Here is a 17,508-nt window from a genome sequence, read left to right as displayed (position 1 = left end):
TAGCATCAAAGGTAGAGCGTTGAAGGACACGCCGCTCGCTGTTTCTTCTTTAAAGAGGTTGTAAACCCACATTTTTTTTTTTTTTTTTTTACAACCTGAAAGAGAAACCCATAATGAGCTAGTATGCATTGCATATTATGAAATACTTACCTTACAACGAGCCCCCGCCGTGCCGCCCGCTTACCTCTATGAGGGGCTACATGTTCAGTCGCCCGTCTTCCGGGATCGCGGCATCGCGGCATCCGGCCATGCGGGAGCCCACGGTCATGGCACGGGTCTCTGAAGGAACAGCACCAGCGGCCGTTCCTTCAGAGCGCATGTGCCAGTGATGTCACTGGCTGCATGTAAGGTAAATATCTCCTAAATGGTACATGTTTAGGAGATATTTACAGTACCTATAGGTAAGCCTTATCATAGACTTACCTATAGGTACAACTTGCAGAGGAGGGTTTACTTCCTCTTAAAGGGCTTTCTTCACCCAGGTTTATTAAAAGAAAGTTCAGGACACAAAACAAGTGTTACCCTTGCAGGGGGTTCAGCATTCCTCTGCTCATCAACACAAACTCCGTTCAGCCCTTTTGGCTCTCACTTGCAGCACCGTTGCTCTGGCCTTACACTTTAGGCCCTTGTCTGTCCCCTACAGACTTAGCTCACCCAACGGATAGAAGCCTCGTGCTGCATTGACTCCCACGTGGAGCTCTCCGGACTCCTGGGCCAGACCTCCTGTCTGCCGGGTTGGAGCAAAGAACCATGGTCAGGTCATGATTAAAAGCCCAGCACACGCCTGACCAATTAGTATGCTGGCTATACTGAATAGCTGGACCCAGGATTGGAGAATTCATCCCACCTGGATCACTTGGAAACCTCCATGTCCCAAACCAGACTTTTTAAAACCCAGAGGAAGCTGAAAAGCCAATTTCCTCTTCATTTCACAAGCTCCCTGGAGCCCCTCAACTTGCCTGTTTGAGAATTCTTGGTGACAATCACTTTCTAAGACACTGGCAGGGCAACGCTCTGCCACACTATTTATATACCATAGCTGGCCAATGCCCCGGAAGTCTAAAATCACTAAAGTAGACACCGCTATTTTAGGGTTTTCCATTTGTTTCCAGGTCCAGTGCTGTGATTCTGGCCTGATGCATTCTTAACACAAGAGGTCGGCCACTGGACATGAGCTCCATTCACAGAATGCTTTGCCTCTCTGAATAAATGCAAAGTGTTCTGTGACTGGATGAGGTGGAGCAGCAACATCACATGCTCCAACCTTGTCAGACTAAAGAAAGCTTTGCATTCCATTAGAAAATGCAAAGCATTCTCTGAATGGCGTCCATAGCAAGTGGGTGACCTCCTGTAGTCACAATGCTTGAGACCTGCTGCTTAGCACAGTTCCGGAAACAAGTGGAGATCTTGGATTGGCTACCATGCAGAGCTGCACCAGATTTTGCACTCTCCAGTTTTAGTAAATCAACCCCAATATGTCTAGTGGAAGACGCACTTTGAGTAAAAGCTGCAGGTAAACCTTCTTATAGGACCAGTACTGCTCTGAGGGGGTCAATGATGACCTCCAGTGCTGGATGGGAGGCTGTGCTAAGAAAGGTTAGAGGCAATCTGGCATATGCCTTCTGTACCCTGTACCCCATGGTTATTCCATTTTTTTCCTGATCACAGAAAACGGGGTACGAATTGTGACCAACATAGCAATTAGGCAGCATGCATATTCTGAAGGAGACTAGCAATGGCAACATGCATACCCAGTTCTGTTCAAGCTGAACTCTGTATGTCTTTATTCATTAATAAAATCAATCTGTTTTCCTAGCCACTTGACCTCCAGAAGATTTGCCCCCATTCATGACGCAGTGCCATATCGCAAAAAAATGGCCTGATTATTTACGACGCTGTACCCAAAAAAAAAAAAAAACTTATGTTCTTTATTCCCCACAAATTGAGCTTTCTTTTGGTGGTATTTGATGACCTCCTTGATTTTTATTTTAATGACAGGATATACGTTTTATATTTTTTGACATTTTGCAGGAACCAGTGACAACCCGTGATCGGGACACTAACACTGGCTGGGAAGGGGTTAAACATCTAGGGAGATCAAAGGGTTAACCGTGTGCCTAGCCAGTGTTTACTGTGTGTGCTGCTTTTACTAGGGGGAAAGATGAATTTGACAAAACACAAGATCCATCCCTTCCCCCCTCAGAACAGAAACCTGCCTTGTTTAGCTCCTGATGGATAGATCGCGATATAGAGTTTTATTTTATATATGTCCCCTGGCATAAAGTCAATGTCAGTCATAGCAACAAATGTTGTAGATCCTGGTCAATTAATTATTTGCTGCCTGACAAGGTTTCCACGTTGCCCTGTTGACTCATCACCAGAAGATGTTGCCCCACCGCTACCCCCATCGCAAATTACGTATCTCCAATTGACAGTTAAAAAAATTATCCTGGCGACACTGACCAAATACAGGATGCCCAAGCCAGTTTGTTCACAAAATGACTGCCTGCTATTCGTAAAAACAAAGCAGTCAATTTTAACCACTTGCCGCTAAATCACGTACTTGTAAGTCATTCCACTTCAAGAGGTTGGACCGCGGTTATGCCAGCAATTCGACAGTCTTTCTTTTGAAAACAACCGATAAGGCTAAGCAGCAGCTCGATATTTATCACAAACAGCGGGAGGGGACACCCATCTCCCACTCGGGCTTCTCCCGTCCCACCAGGAGGCCCGAGCAACCGGTAGAATAAGCTTTGATCAGTTCCCGGATCTTGTAACCCGTAAGCAACATCATTTTGCTGGAGCCTTAACCACTTAACCAGTTCCCTACTGGTGCATTGCAAATTGACGGCGACAGGAACCCTCTGTCCCTCCAGGGAGACGTCATATGATGTCCATCCATTCTCGCTGCTCTCCTGCGCCCCCGGGGGCCTGCAGAGCAACGATCGGGAATGAGGCATGTCCCAAGTACCTGTCTCTAGCCCATCAGAGTACCCATGTACCTCTCTGCAGCCCATCAGAGTACATGGGTACCTGTCACCAGCCCATCAGGGTACCTGAGTACCTGTCTCCAGCCCATCAGAGTACCTGAGTACCTGTCTCCAGCCCATCAGAGTACCTGAGTACCCGTCTCCAGCCCATCAGAGTACCTGAGTACCCGTCTCCAGCCCATCAGAGTACCTGAGTACCCGTCTCCAGCCCATCAGAGTACCTGAGTACCCGTCTCCAGCCCATCAGAGTACCTGAGTACCCGTCTCCAGCCCATCAGAGTACCTGAGTACCCGTCTCCAGCCCATCAGAGTACCTGAGTACCCGTCTCCAGCCCATCAGAGTACCTGAGTACCCGTCTCCAGCCCATCAGAGTACCTGAGTACCCGTCTCCAGGCAATCAGAGTACCTGAGTACCCGTCTCCAGCCCATCAGAGTACCTGAGTACCCGTCTCCAGCCCATCAGAGTACCTAAGTACCCGTCTCCAGCCCATCAGAGTACCCGAGTACCCGTCTCCAGCCCATCAGAGTACCCGAGTACCTGTCTCCAGCCCATCAGAGTATCTGTGTACCTGTCTCCAGCCCATCAGAGTATCTGTGTACCTGTCTCCAGCCCATCAGAGTACCTGAGTACCTGTCTCCAGCCCATCAGAGTACCTGAGTACCTATCTGCAGCCCATGCCTCCTAGATTATGTGTTGGGGTATTTGCTTTCCAAAATGGGGTCATTTTGTGGGCATTTCCATTGTCCATTATAAAATGTTTCTTTGTTCTATTTTCATATAGTCACACAATAACCACATGTAGCACAGCCTTTTTCAAACAGGGTGCCTTCAGGTTTCATTTGGGGTGCCTTGGAAAAATGCCTAAAAACTCACCAATAATTGTATACAAAAGTCAGTGGGTAAATCAATTTTGCCTTTTAGCTACACCAAGTTCTAGATTTTCATGGTGCACCATTACAACCTTCTAGCTGCTGGCGTCCTAACAACCAATTAAGCCATTGGTTAATGAGTAGGTCGAGAGCCTGCACAGAATTGTTTGCCCCTCCCCTGCCCTGCCCTGCTCTGTTAGCACTGGGGTAACATTAGCTGAGTAAGCGGGTGTGAAGGAGAAGAGAAACTCTGTAATACTAGTCAGTACCAGTGTGCAAAGGTGTGTTTGCTTTCGAAGAATAAATCACCTCTAATGTTGGGTATCCTACATGTTCGGAGGTTGCTGTGTTGTGTAAAGTTATTAGCTTGGTATTTTTACATGTTAGAATGGGGTGCCTCGAGATTGTGCATCATTTTTACAGGTGCCTGGACTTAAAAAACCTTGAGAAAACACTGGTATAGCATAACATCAAGTGGTAATGCAATAAATATCAATAGCATCGGCCGCACACACAAAATATGCTGACATCTCACACACAGACAACCACTTCCAGCTCAGGTCATAAAATTAAAATGGCTCATTCTTTTCTAGCAGGATTAGGGACCCCAGCACCGCTGGTTGAAGAGGATCTGAACTCTCATCCCATTCTGCCAAGTAGAAGGAAAAATGAAGTCATCTTCTTTGTAATCATAACTCTAGGCTCATGCTGTTCACTGCTTACCAACATCCCCTGACACAAATACCTTGTTTTCAGCACTCAGCATGACCCCAGCAGGAAGCTAAGGAAATCACATGACTAAGAACCCCAACTCGTCAGGTGACACAATGGATAATCTGATTTGTTGACCATAAAACATTAACCCATTTAGGGACAATGGTCTGTGGTGCAGAGCATGACAGGCCTCCCTGCCTAAAAAGGGGTTAATTGGCACAACCCAATGCCACCACATTCCAGAATTGATGAGGGAAGAGGCTTTCCGAGAGGAGAATGGCAGACGCTAGTAAGAAGATTAGGAACATTGAATGCGATTGATGACAAGGCAGTTCTCAAATTGTGTTCACAATAGATACCCTGGAACCAAGGAAGAAAATGGCCGACATAACAGATAATACTTTTCAAAGAAAACAGCCAGGAGACTGTATGGCAGACGATTTCTGGAACTGAATAAATCCTCATCTGCAAAAAAGAGTACAATATATAGAGAACGTATTGGGGCTTAGCAACACTATAAATGGATCTATGGAGAGGGGGCATATTCTACGGGGACATTTCTAACCAGGAATCAAAACAAAAATTTGGAATATTCTGTCTAGTAAAATAACGGAGAGAATTCAAAGAATCCAGGAAGTGGAACTTTGACCCCGGCTAAGAATACCAGAGACAGTCATACGTCGTGTTCTTCAAAATATGAACAAAATATACAGATATAGCTATTTTTTAGGACTTCAAGAAGATCAACACAGAGCGTAGCATCCTTAACCACTTAAGCCCCGGAAGATTTTACCCCCATTCCGACCAGGGGGTATTTTGCGATTTGGCACTGCGTGACTTTAACGGACAATTGCGCGGTCATGCGACGCTGTACCTAAACGAATTGGGCGTCCTTTTTTTCCCACAAACAGAGCTTTCTTTTGGTGGTATTTGATCACCTGTGCGATTTTTTGATCATGCGCTATAAACAAAAAAAGAGCGTCAATTTTGCAAAAATAGCAATATTTTTCACATTTTTTTATATGAAATTCCCCCCCAAAAAAAATGTAAAAATCAAAATTTTTTAACATTTTCAGCCAATTCGTTTTATGCTACCTATGTTTGGTAAAGAAAAAAAAAAAAAAAAAAAAAAAAAAAAAAAAAAAAAAAAAAAAAAAAAAAAAAATCGCAAAAAGCGTATTTTGATTGGTTTGCGCAAAAGTTATTGCGTTTACTAACAAAGGGAAAGATTTTTGTCATTTTTGTTGTTTTTTTTTTTAACGCGTAATGGCGTCGATCTGCGATTTTTTTTGTGGGACTGCAACATTGCGGCGGACAGATCGGACCCTTGACTGACATTTTTGACACTTTTGGGGTTACCAGTGACATTTCTACAGTAATCAGTGCTATATATATGCACTGTTACTGTAAAAATACACTGGTAGTGAAGGGGTTAACTTTATTTGGGAGGGAGGGGCTATGTGTGTCCCTAGGGGCGTGCTTTCTACTGTGATTGGCTGTGGCTTGAGCTGTAAGGACACTGATCAACGGATCTACATAGTAGATCCGTGTGATCAGTGTCTTTACAGCAAGGAGAATGACAGGTCGCTTGTTTACACAAGCTGCCTGACATTCTCCCTCTCCCCCGCCGATCGCCGAGTGGCCGGCGGACATCGGGTCCGCTGGTCACACGCGCAGGGGGGGGGTCCGTGACCACGCGGGAGCGCGCCTCCGGCGGCGCGCGCTCGCTCCCTAGACCCTCACAAGCAAGCAACGTAGCCCTACGTAGCAAGTGGTTAAAGTGTCACCAAAAAAAAATAAAAAAATCGTATCAATACTGTATTACATGCCGTTCACACTCAGTCACTACGCTAGATTTGTTTTCTGTATTCTACAAAAATCCTGGTTGATTAAGCTGTTCACCTTCTGTCCATCTCCCCATTCAGATAGGGATTTTGCAGCTGTGGTGGCAACTCTGCACATGCTCAGTTTTCAGTGAGTTTCTAAGCTGAGCATTTCCTCCCTATCACATCTGAGCAGCCCGTGTGACTATAGTCACATGTGGGCAATTACAAAGCGGTAAATGACAGCCTTCTCCCTCCCTCCTCCTCCATGCCCACTAACCAGCTAAACAATAATTGTGGCTTCACCTTCCTCTTATTCTAAGACACAGGCTGGGAGGGCGTGACACAGCCTGTGACTGGCAGAAATCTGCCCACGCTAGGTTACCTTCACCAATAAAGATTTGATTTCAAAAATATATTTGTATGCCAAAACAGTTTTCTTTTTAACCACTTTACCACTAGAGGATTTTGCTGTCTTACGTCTGGGCCACTTTTTGTGATTCGGCACTGTGCGACTTTAACTGACAATTGCGCGGTCGTGCGATGCCGTACCCAAACGAAATGTACGTCCTTTTTTCCCCACAAACAGAGCTTTCTTTTGGTGGTATTTGATCACCTGTGCGATTTTTACTTTTTGCTCTATAAACAAAAAAAGAGCGTTTATTTTGAAAAAATAATAATATTTTTACCATTTTTTATATGAAATTCCCCCCCCAAAAAAATGTAAAAATCAAATTTTTTTAAAAATTTTGGCCAATTTGTTTTATGCTACCTATGTTTGGTAAAAAAAAAAAATCACAATAAGCGTATTTTGATTGGTTTGCGCAAAAGTTATTGCGTTTACTAACAAAGGGAAAGATTTCTGTCATTTTTGGTGTTTTTTTTTTTAACGCGTAATGGCGGCGATCTGCGATTTTTTTTGCGGGAATGCGACATTGCGGCGGACAGATCGTACCCTTGACTGAAATTTTTTGACACTTTTGGGGGTACCAGTGACATTACTACAGTAATCAGTGCTATATATATGCACTGTTACTGTAAAAATGACACTGGCAGGGAAGGGGTTAATTTTAATGGAGAGGGAGGGGTTAATGTATGCCTGGTGCTTACTAACGTGTGTGGGGGGAGGTGACTGTGTGACACAAGGACAGATCGAGGGTTCAACTATGCTGAACCCTGCAATCTGACCCTGCCTGTCACTTAGGAGATCCGCCCGCTTGTGTTTACACAGGCGGGCGGATCTCCACACTCGATTCCCCGACGATCGGGGAAGAGCAGCGGCGATCGCCACTGCTCCTCCCCTGGCCCGACTCCCGCTGTGACTGAATACAGCGAGAGCGAGCCTCCGGCGGCGCGCGCACGCCCCCGAGAAAGGGGAGGGTCTGGCGACGTAGGTCTACTTCGCCAGACGATAACGAACCACTTTGCCGCAGTAGGCTCAACGTGAGCAGACGGCAAGTGGTTAAAGGTTAATTATTTTTACTAAGCATTCCAAAAGATGTTTATTTTATTTATTTTTCATTTTAAAAACACGTGACCAGCCGCAGAGGACTAGAGGCTCTTACCTATGTTTCCCTGCAGAAAGGCTTGGAAAGATCTGGGTCATGTGACAGCTGTATATCTATTAGGAAAAGGGTACTATATTTTTTGTAATTACAATAATTACAGTGCATTTCCTGGGGTGTGGTCTCGGCATGCAGGTGTGAGGATGCATCGGCTCTGAGCTCCCGCCATACCGCTTCTAATTTCTCACCCACAGCAGCTCTTAGGGAGATTTTTTTCCCCTGACAGGATGCCTCAGAGGTGGCGACAATCCCCTCAGCCTCAGCAGACCCCTTGGCCGAGATCCAGCTCCATAGATGCCTTCTTCTCTGGAGGCCGCCGAGACAGACTTGAGCAAGCCAAGATGGCGCCGACCCGAGGAGACCTGTCCGCCCATGCGGTCTCCCCTGTCCCCTCGCCAAGGTTAGTGCTGACTACACAACCTCCCCCCTCGTCCCCCAGCCGTGGCGGGGGTGATGAAGTGAAGGGTCTCATGGCTAGCAGGGACCTAGGCACGCACATCCTGTCTCTCCCTACTGCGGCTGACCTGGACAGGTTTGCAGAGAGAGTGGAGAAGGCCCTACGCCACGAAATTGACAATTTGAAGGCTGAGACTACTCAATTGGGGAATAGAGTTGAAACTGTAGAAAATAAGATGGATGATATTATTCCCACTATTGAGGCTTTGAGTGACCACTGTAAAGCACAGGACAGATGGATTGATTCGCTGCTGAACCAACTAGATGATTTTGAGAACCGGAGTCGCAGGGGTAACCTCAGAATTAGGGGCCTACCTGAAGCTACCTCATACAGGGATATAGGCCCCACCTAAAGGGTATATTCAAGCAGATTTGGGTCGTGATGCCCCAGACCACATTGAAATTGATCGTGCCCATAGGGCATTGAGACCACCCTCTGATGAACCTTATAAACCAAGGGACTTAATTTTCAAATTGCATAAGTACTCTGTAAAAGGCCGCATAATGTCACACATGCGTTGTGTCTCCTATGTGGACTTTGATGGCACAAAGATATCTCTGTACCCGGATATCTCACGTCACACCCTGATGCAGCGAAAAGCCCTGAAGCCCCTGCTGGAGGCCCTACGGGAAGCAGACCACCTACTGCTGGGGCTTTCCGTTCAGGCTGTCTACAAGGACGGTAAGCAGCATACTCTATGGGATAAGGATGACCTGCCACATTTTCTGACCCAGCTCAAATTACCACAAGTGAATAGACCGGACTTGCGCCCTTCCCTAGAAATTCTACTATCGGCCTGTACTCCCCCCTGGCAACACGTTCGCTGGAGAGGCGGGAATCGTCCACGCTCCAGGCCCTCATGCCAAGCCTCAAAGGCCGATGCCTCTCCCAGGAACACTTGAACAGCCCATCGCCCTCATATGCTTTCACTCTCTCCTATTACATGCCCATCTACTTTTCAATTGAACTCAGACTCCAGCGCCAAAGCACCTGGAAAGCCAGAAACGCCTGGCAAAGCCAGAACCATTTTTTTTTTCCCTCTTTGCTCAGGGCTTTCTCAGGGCTGCCCTTTTAATGTGCCCTACTGGAACTGATACCTGGAATTTATCCTCACCTCCCAAACTCCCTAAGCCTTGCAGCACATTTTTCTTTTGGATACTGCACTCTTACAGGGTGCTGTGGTCGCAGAGGCGTGGATGTCGGACGGCCCGTGCTTGTTGCCCTACCTCTTCCCCCAAATTGTCGGACTCAATGGAGTCCTTGACCCCTTTTTTCTGGGTCATATGGCTCTACAGATATCCCACCACCCGGGGCCTTATGCGAGGTGGCCAGGGCGGGATGTCTGGACAGCCATTACGGTTTTTGTTATTAACCTGCTTCATAGGCTCATGGCTCTCCTGTGTCTTATGTTTGACAGTATGTTCATGGTTGTCTTTTTTATTATTTCTGTGTTGTTCTAGTAGCTCACATTTGTTTTGCTCTGTCTCCTTAGCGTTACCTGTGCTCTGGTCTGCACTCCCTGTGGGTCTCTCTCTCACTCATCTTGGGGTGGTATTGGTCGTCCTCTGAGAACTTAATGTCATGGCTCCCCTAAAGGTAATTTCTTACAACATGCGTGGCCTAAGTTCCCAATTCAAGCAAAGCAAGTTGTGGCTCGAATCGAAGAGACTGGGGGCACAGATTCCCCTTTTGCAGGAAACACCCTTCCGCTCTCAGTCCGTCGTACCCCTATTACCAGTCCATTCATATAACCAGTGGTTTCTTAGCAACTCCCCCCCCACCCCCCCCCCCCCCCGTGAAGTCAGGTGGTGTTGCTATAGCCATACATAAGGACTGCCCCTTTATTCCAACTAATGACCACACAGACCCTCATGGAAGGGATCTCTTTCTGAAGGGCACCCTACATGGCAACCTGATCACTTTAGCCACCCTTTACGTCCCAAACTCTGGACAACTGACATTCCTAGAATCAGTATTGGAATCCTTGGCTTCGTTCCGCAAGGGACAGCTGATTTGGAATAAGGCTGTGACATAAAATGTGGAAAAAGGGAAGCATTGTGAATACTTTCCAGATGCACTGTATGGAAGGTTTTGAGCCCCTTTCACACTTGTGCGCCTTTTCCTATAACTTGGGACTGTAAAATCGCATGACAAGTCATACCCCATAATTTCCAATGAGTAACGTTAATATCGGTGCAATTTCAAAGTAGTCCCTGCATGACTTTGGTCCGACTTTGATGCGACTTGGGATCCATAGACCTCAAGATTACAGACATTGCTTCAAGTCCCGTCAAAGTCGCACAAGTGTGAAAAGGAGCCTTACAGCCACTTAAACACTCTGCGCAGTGCTATAGCACCATAGGCTTCAGCACATTTTGCCGATATGTTGGGGAGCTGTCAAGAATTAATGGTAAAGAAAAAATAAAAGCAGCGCCAATAAGGTAAAAGTGGAACAAGAGTCCCAAAACAATACAGTCCACAAATGTCCAATGTGTAAAGGAAGGAAGAAACCAGAAGAAAGTCCCGGATACCAGTGCTGGAGTCAGGAGCAATATAACACCCAATTGTGGTGACCATCCAAACTGCTTACCAGATGTTAGGTAAATCAGGCATATATCACTCTCAAAGGATCCACACAGGGAAACCAGACGATGGCAAGGAAATTAATCAGACCGGGACCTTTGGAACTCCCATAAACTAATAAAGGTGTAATGGGCACCTCAAAAGATGGAAAGGGACGATAGTGTAGACTGTACAACAAAAGTTTATTGAGGTAAAAGAGTAGTACTCACATTCTCGCGAAGGTGACAAGGCATAACTTTAAAAAAAACGCGGTGTAACATAGCGTGCTGAACGTCTGCATCTGCGTCACCTTACGCGTGTCGTCAAAGAGTTGACATCATCAGAGGCGGAGTTTGCAAAGACGTCAGCACGCATAAAAAGGTCTCAGCCGGAAATTACAGAAGCGGAAATGTCCCCTAAATGCGTTCCATTCACCCGGCTCTGCAAACCGGAAATTCTCGGGATGAGAATACAACAGTAAACAACCCAAGTCTCCGGGGAAAGAGCCGAACAGCAATGGGACACAAATTATTGGCCATACAGTACATATTATGCATTACCATATAAAATCAAATGACTTAACGCAAATATATATTTAACTAACATATGTGTGTGCTAAGCCGGAAGTCCGAGGTCAGCAAGGACAGGATAATAGAAAACTGACACAGGGGACACCGGAAATAGCACCACCAATAGCAAGTAATATAAAACATATCATAAAAAATACTCATAAAAAAGCCTTAAAAGACAATAATGTGTTCCAATGCAATATAAATGATATTAATCCATTTAACCAAAAATAGTGGTATAAAAAAGTCATGATAAGCTATTATTGATGTGGCAATTTACATCCCACTCAATATTCATTCCCCATGGAGAGTATGTCTTCATGTTGAAAATCCACCGGGTTTCCAAACGTGAAATCTCCCGGCGGACATGACTTCCTCTCCAATGGGGAGTGAATTTATCAATTCCCCAAATTCTTGTACCTGCAGGATTTTTATTGTGACATCTTGCGTAATGTTTCGACACGCTATGATATTGATAGCCCTTTTTGATATTTTTAATATGCTCCCTAACTCTCACTGTTAGTGTTCTGATTGTGCGGCCAATATACTGTAGGCCACACGGACACTGAAGGAGGTAGACGACGTTAGTAGAGGAGCAACAAATAAAGGGTTTAATCTCATATTTTTTGGATGTAGCAGTGGAAACAATCTCACAAAATTTTCTACCAATGAGGGAGTTAACACGACAGACTGCACATCTTCTACAAGGGAAGAAGCCAGTTAGATTATGGAAATAGGACAGCTGATTAGGCCTATCAAGAACATTGGGAGCAATGTGAAGACGTAGGGGTTCCACGCCCCTAAAAACCACCTCGGGACCAAGCACCCTGTCATTCTTTAAAACCCTCCAATGCTTTTTAAAAATACGTTTCACATCATTAAACTGTTTTGAGTAAGTGGTAATAAACGAAAAGCCAAAACGGTTGGAATCGACCTGTGTCTTTGGTTGTTTATGAGTTAGACTAGATCTGTCAATATTACCAACCTCCTGGAGTACCATATCCAGGTTGGCCTCGTCATAACCCTTATCCAAAAATTTGTCCTTTAATGTTCGTGCTTGACTCAGATAGTCCTCTCTATAAGTGCAGTTGCGACGAAGCCGCAAAAACTGGCTTTTGGGTACAGAGCTCAACCATGACAGATGATGGCAACTTCCTTGCTCGATGTACCCATTGCGGTCAGTGGGTTTAAAATATGTACTCGTCACAACTGCACCATCCCTGACCTCAACGGTCAGGTCGAGAAAATGAATTTTCTCGTTACTGGCCTCATATTGTAGGACAATCCTCTTCTCTCCGTCACTAGTAGAATCGGGAGATATATAGACGGATATCTCCAACCTTTAGTTACAAGGACTCCATCCTACCTCAGGGACTCTACACAACTTACCTACAGAAAAAGACTGGGTTGCCATTAAAGCGGTTGTAAACTGCTGTTTTTTTTTTTTTTTGGACCTGCAAGTTAGGGTTGCCACCTCAACCAGGACACATTAATTACAAAGGTTCTGAGGCTAATATAAAACATGCAAGGCACTAAGGGATTTTGATTACTACCTTACTTAGTCACAGAACCTGTGTAATTAATGTGTCCTGGTTTAACCACTTCTGGACCGGAAGGTTTTACCCCCCTTAATGACCAGGCCATTTTTTGCGATACGGCGCTGTGGTTGTGCAACACTGAACCCAAATAAAACTGATGTCCATTTTTCCCCATAAATAGAGCTTTCTTTGGGTGGTATTTGATCACCTGTACAGTTTTTATTTTTTCTGCTATAAACAAAAAAAAAAAAAAAAAAAGAGCGACAATTCTGAAAAAAATATATATATTTTTCACATTCTGCTATATAACATTCTCAATAAAAAAACAAAATGTCCTAATTTTAGGCCAATTTGTATTCTGCTACATATTTTTAGTAAAAAAAAAATCCCAATAAGCGTATTTTGATTGGTTTGCGCAAAAGTTATTGCGTTGACAAACAAGGGGAATGATTTATGACATGGATATATATATATATATTTTATTTTTTTTTTACTATACGATCCGCGATTTTTATAAGGACTGCGACATTGCGGCGGACAGATCGGACCCCTAACTGACATTTTTGACACTTTTTGGGGGACCAGTGACATTACTGCAGTAATCAGTGCTAAAAATTTTAACTGTTACTGTACTAATGACACTGGCAGAGAAGGGGTAACCCAGGGGCGATCAAAGGGTTAGGTGTGAGCCTAAGTGGTGTTTTCTAACTGTATGGTGGAGGGACTTGTGGAATCAATACAGGGACCCGTGATCCTAAATAGGAGGAACACAGGAGCTCTGTGCAGATTCCTGAGAGAACAACAGTCTGTCGTGTTTACAGCAGCAGACCGTCGTTCTTTCTCCACAGGTAATGATCGCCGGTGCCGGCCCCGTGAATCTGCGCCAGTACCTGGAAAGCTTTCAAAATGGCGGATAAAAAGCCTTTTAAGACAATGGTAGATTCTGTGGTACTACAGAGATCACGACAGCCAAGCTGCGTATTTGAGGCCCCCACCTTCTCCCTGATATTTTTCCTCTCTAGCCCCTCCAAGGACTGATGAGAATACGGATAAGAAGTGAAGGCCAGGGATGTAATTGCTACATGCAGATGTCCAGGAGTCAATGGTAGAGGGGAGGATTTCTATTGTATTACTGCCAAGCTAGTTAGGGACAAATGTATTAGTGACGTAACTGCGGTTTCATATATGTGATGTTCAGGCTTTTTTACTCACTTAGCAAGTGGGCATTAGCCGGGCTCAGCCATTTTCGCTAGTGAATAACGGAATTTTTGTAAAATCTTACCGTAAAATTCCTTTCTCTGAGTCCTCCGACAGTCGCCGCCCCTCAAATAGTCTTCACCAATGGGTATTGACTTCCTCTCCACAGGAGTAGCTAGGCAAAAGACTTGTTAAAAACAAAAGCATTTAACATATACACACCCATGGGGGCTGTCCCACTGGTCAATACCCCCCCCTGCAGTAGCCATCCCAACTCAGTTTGGTAGCATAGCAGTAAGTGTACAAGAAAACCCCAAAAGAGGGGCGGGGGGCGGCGACTGTCCGAGGACTCAGAGAAAGGAATTTTACGGTAAAATTTTACAAAAATTCAGTTTTCTCCTACGTCCTCCGACAGTCGCCGCCCCTCAAATAGTCTTCACCAATGGGATGTCCCAAAGCAGTGTAGACATGAGGGGTGGGAGACGCAAGCGCATAAAACAGTAGTACCCACATCAGAGAAAGGAACCTTACACGCACAGTAAGAGGACCTTCTGGGCAACAGAAAAGGCTCAACAGGAGCAACAGCCCAGGAAAGCAAATAAAAATCATAAGAAGATTAGAAGGCTGAGACTGGAGCCCCAGCACAGGGAAGCCTAATCTACTCCTAATCTAGGCAGAAGACAAACTGAGTTGGGATGGCTACTGCAGGGGGGGTATTGACCAGTGGGACAGCCCTCATGGGTGTGTCTATGTTAAATGCTTTTGTTTTTAACCACTTAAGCCCCACAAGATTTTACCCCCTTCCTGACCAGGGGGTATTTTGCGATTCGGCACTGCGTGAATTTAACGGACAATTTTGCAGTCGTGCGACGCTGTACCTAAACGAATTTGACATCCTTTTTTTTTCATACAAACAGAGCTTTCTTTTGGTGGTATTTGATCACCTGTGCGATTTTTTGATCATGCGCTATAAACAAAAAAAGAGCGTCAATTTTGCAAAAATAGCAATATTTTTCACATTTTTTTATATGAAATTCACAAAAAAAAAATGTAAAAATCAAAATTTAACATTTTCGGCCAATTTGTTTTATGCTACCTATGTTTGGTAAAAAAAAAAAAAAAAAAAATCGCAATAAGCGTATTTTGATTGGTTTGCGCAAAAGTTATTGCGTTTACTAACAAAGGGAAAGATTTTTGTCATTTTTGTTGTTTTTTTTTTTAACGCGTAATGGCGGCGATCTGCGATTTTTTTTGCGGGACTGCGACATTGGGGTGGCAGATCAGACCCTTGACTGACATTTTTGGGGTTACCAGTGACATTACTGCAGTAATCAGTGCTATACATATGCACTGTTACTGTAAAATTACACTGGTAGTGAAGGGGTTAACTTTTTTTGAGAGGGAGGGGCTGTGTGTGTCCCTAGGGGCGTGCTTCTAACTGTGATTGGCTGTGGCTTGGAATGTAGGAACAGTGATCAACGGTCCTACATAGTAGAACTGTATGATCACTGTTTTTACACAGGGGAGAATGACAGGCGGCTTGTTTACATTAGCCACCTGACTTTCTCCCTCTGCAGCGGCGATCGCAGAGTGACCGGCGGACATCGGGTCCGCCGGTCACACGTGCGAGGGGGTCTGTGACCACGCGGGCGGGCGCGCGCTCGCTTCCTAGACCCTCACAGGCTAGCGACGTAGATCTACGTCACTTTGCCTGTGAGGGGCTGACTGCCGACGTAAATAGTCGTGCGGCAGTCGGCAAGTGGTTAACAAGTCTTATGCCTAGCTACTCCTGTGGAGAGGAAGTCAATACCCATAGGTGAAGACTATTTTAAGGACGGCGACTGTCGGAGGACGCAAGAGAAAAAAAGGTTTCATTCCAAAGCCGGAGTCCAAGAAATTCTGGGTTTCATTTTTTTTTGCTGCAACAAATCAGCTTCCCTGCTTCCTAATGGGGGGTGGATGTGCACAAACGTACCCATACGCCAAGTCTAGCCAGCCGCAGTAAATCTGCAAGTGGTTAAAGTTGATGTGTGTGGAAAGGCAGGTGTCCCCATACTTGACAATATAGTGTATGTGCACCTTGGCGAAGAGGAGACTTCCCCTCACTTCCTGTTGTGCCTTCAGCACAGGAAGTGAAGGAAAAAACTCCCCAATGTGACACAGACAGCAAAATAATAACCTAACTGAGGTTTTACCCTTTCTTACTCTACAAAGGAGTACAAATAAAGAAAGTCTGGCCTACAGCTACAATATAATAAATGAATGAAAGCACCCAAGAGGCCGCACAGTGAGGAGACAGAAGGACCCCCCTGTCCTTCTCTATGACCTCTAATACTTGAGGACACCTCCCCCTCCCCCCGTCCTGTACACACAGCGCCCCATTCATCCTCTCACCTGACAGACTCACACCGGGCACCGCGGACGGCACGCTCCACCAAATAAACAAGCACAAGATTGGCTCGCTGAGCAGCCGCCCGCTTTCTGATTGGACGGGCGTGACGTCCCGCGCTCCCATCATGCACCGTGCTGTTGACGGCCGAAGCAAGATGGCTGCGCCCGGTGTCGGCGGCATGAGCGGTAGAAATGTGCAGGCTGGGGGTGAGACCAGCTTCCGGAGGAAGGCTCGGGGGAAATTCCCGGCCCTCCGGGGGACCCGACCGTCCGTGCACAACGGGCAGCTGCTGGTGTCCACCGGGGTTCCCTCTCTGGATCACATCCTAGGTGTGTGTCTGTCACTGGCTGTCATGGTAACTGAGGCAGCAGCATCCCGGCCTGGGATCCCCTCCATGGTGTGAGCACAGGGCGGCCTGGGGGAAATCAAAGGATGTCCTTCCAATGTGAGGATATTCCCTCAGTTGTCACAGGAGCACGTGTCCCCAATGGAAGATTTCCCCTCTATTCCTCTTCTGGTTGCAACTCACAATGTTGGATTTACTCTCATTTTGACTCCCTGTGACCTGCACTATATTACCAAAAGTGTTAGGATGGCTGCCTTTACACACACATGAACTTTAATGGCATCCCGGCTTTAGTTCTTAGGGTTCAATATTGAGTTGGCCCACCCTTTGCAGCTATAACTCTTATTAGCAAGGCTGTGCACAAGGTTTAGGAGTGTGTCTATGGGAATGTTTGACCATTCTTCCAGAAAAACATTTGTGAGGTCAGGCACTGATGTTGTAGAGAAGACAAGAAAGAGACAGAGCGCCTCTAAGTGCAGCAATT

The 17,508-nt window shown here is 45.7% G+C and overlaps 2 protein-coding genes across 2 annotated transcripts in view; one reads left to right on the top strand and one right to left on the bottom strand.

Moving 5' to 3' along the window:
- The window catches only part of IMMP1L (inner mitochondrial membrane peptidase subunit 1), an 85,048-nt gene extending 68,277 nt beyond the window's left edge, over positions 1–16,771 (bottom strand). Inside the window, exon 1 of the mRNA XM_082270764.1 lies at positions 16,681–16,771. The gene's annotated coding sequence lies outside the window, so the exon portion shown is untranslated. The remainder of the gene's footprint in view (positions 1–16,680) is intronic.
- A 61-nt stretch (positions 16,772–16,832) lies between these two features.
- ELP4 (elongator acetyltransferase complex subunit 4) overlaps positions 16,833–17,508 on the top strand; it is a gene marked incomplete at its 5' end in the record, with an annotated part of 557,453 nt that continues 556,777 nt past the window's right edge. Inside the window, one exon of the mRNA XM_082270757.1 lies at positions 16,833–17,007. Coding sequence (XP_082126883.1) covers positions 16,833–17,007 — 175 coding nt within the window. The remainder of the gene's footprint in view (positions 17,008–17,508) is intronic.

The sequence above is a fragment of the Pelophylax lessonae genome (genome assembly GCF_965119305.1).
Source record: "Pelophylax lessonae genome assembly, chromosome: 10".
Taxonomy (NCBI): Eukaryota; Metazoa; Chordata; class Amphibia; order Anura; family Ranidae; genus Pelophylax; species Pelophylax lessonae.
Note: the sequence above shows the minus strand (reverse complement) of the source record. Positions and strands in the feature narration are given on the sequence as shown.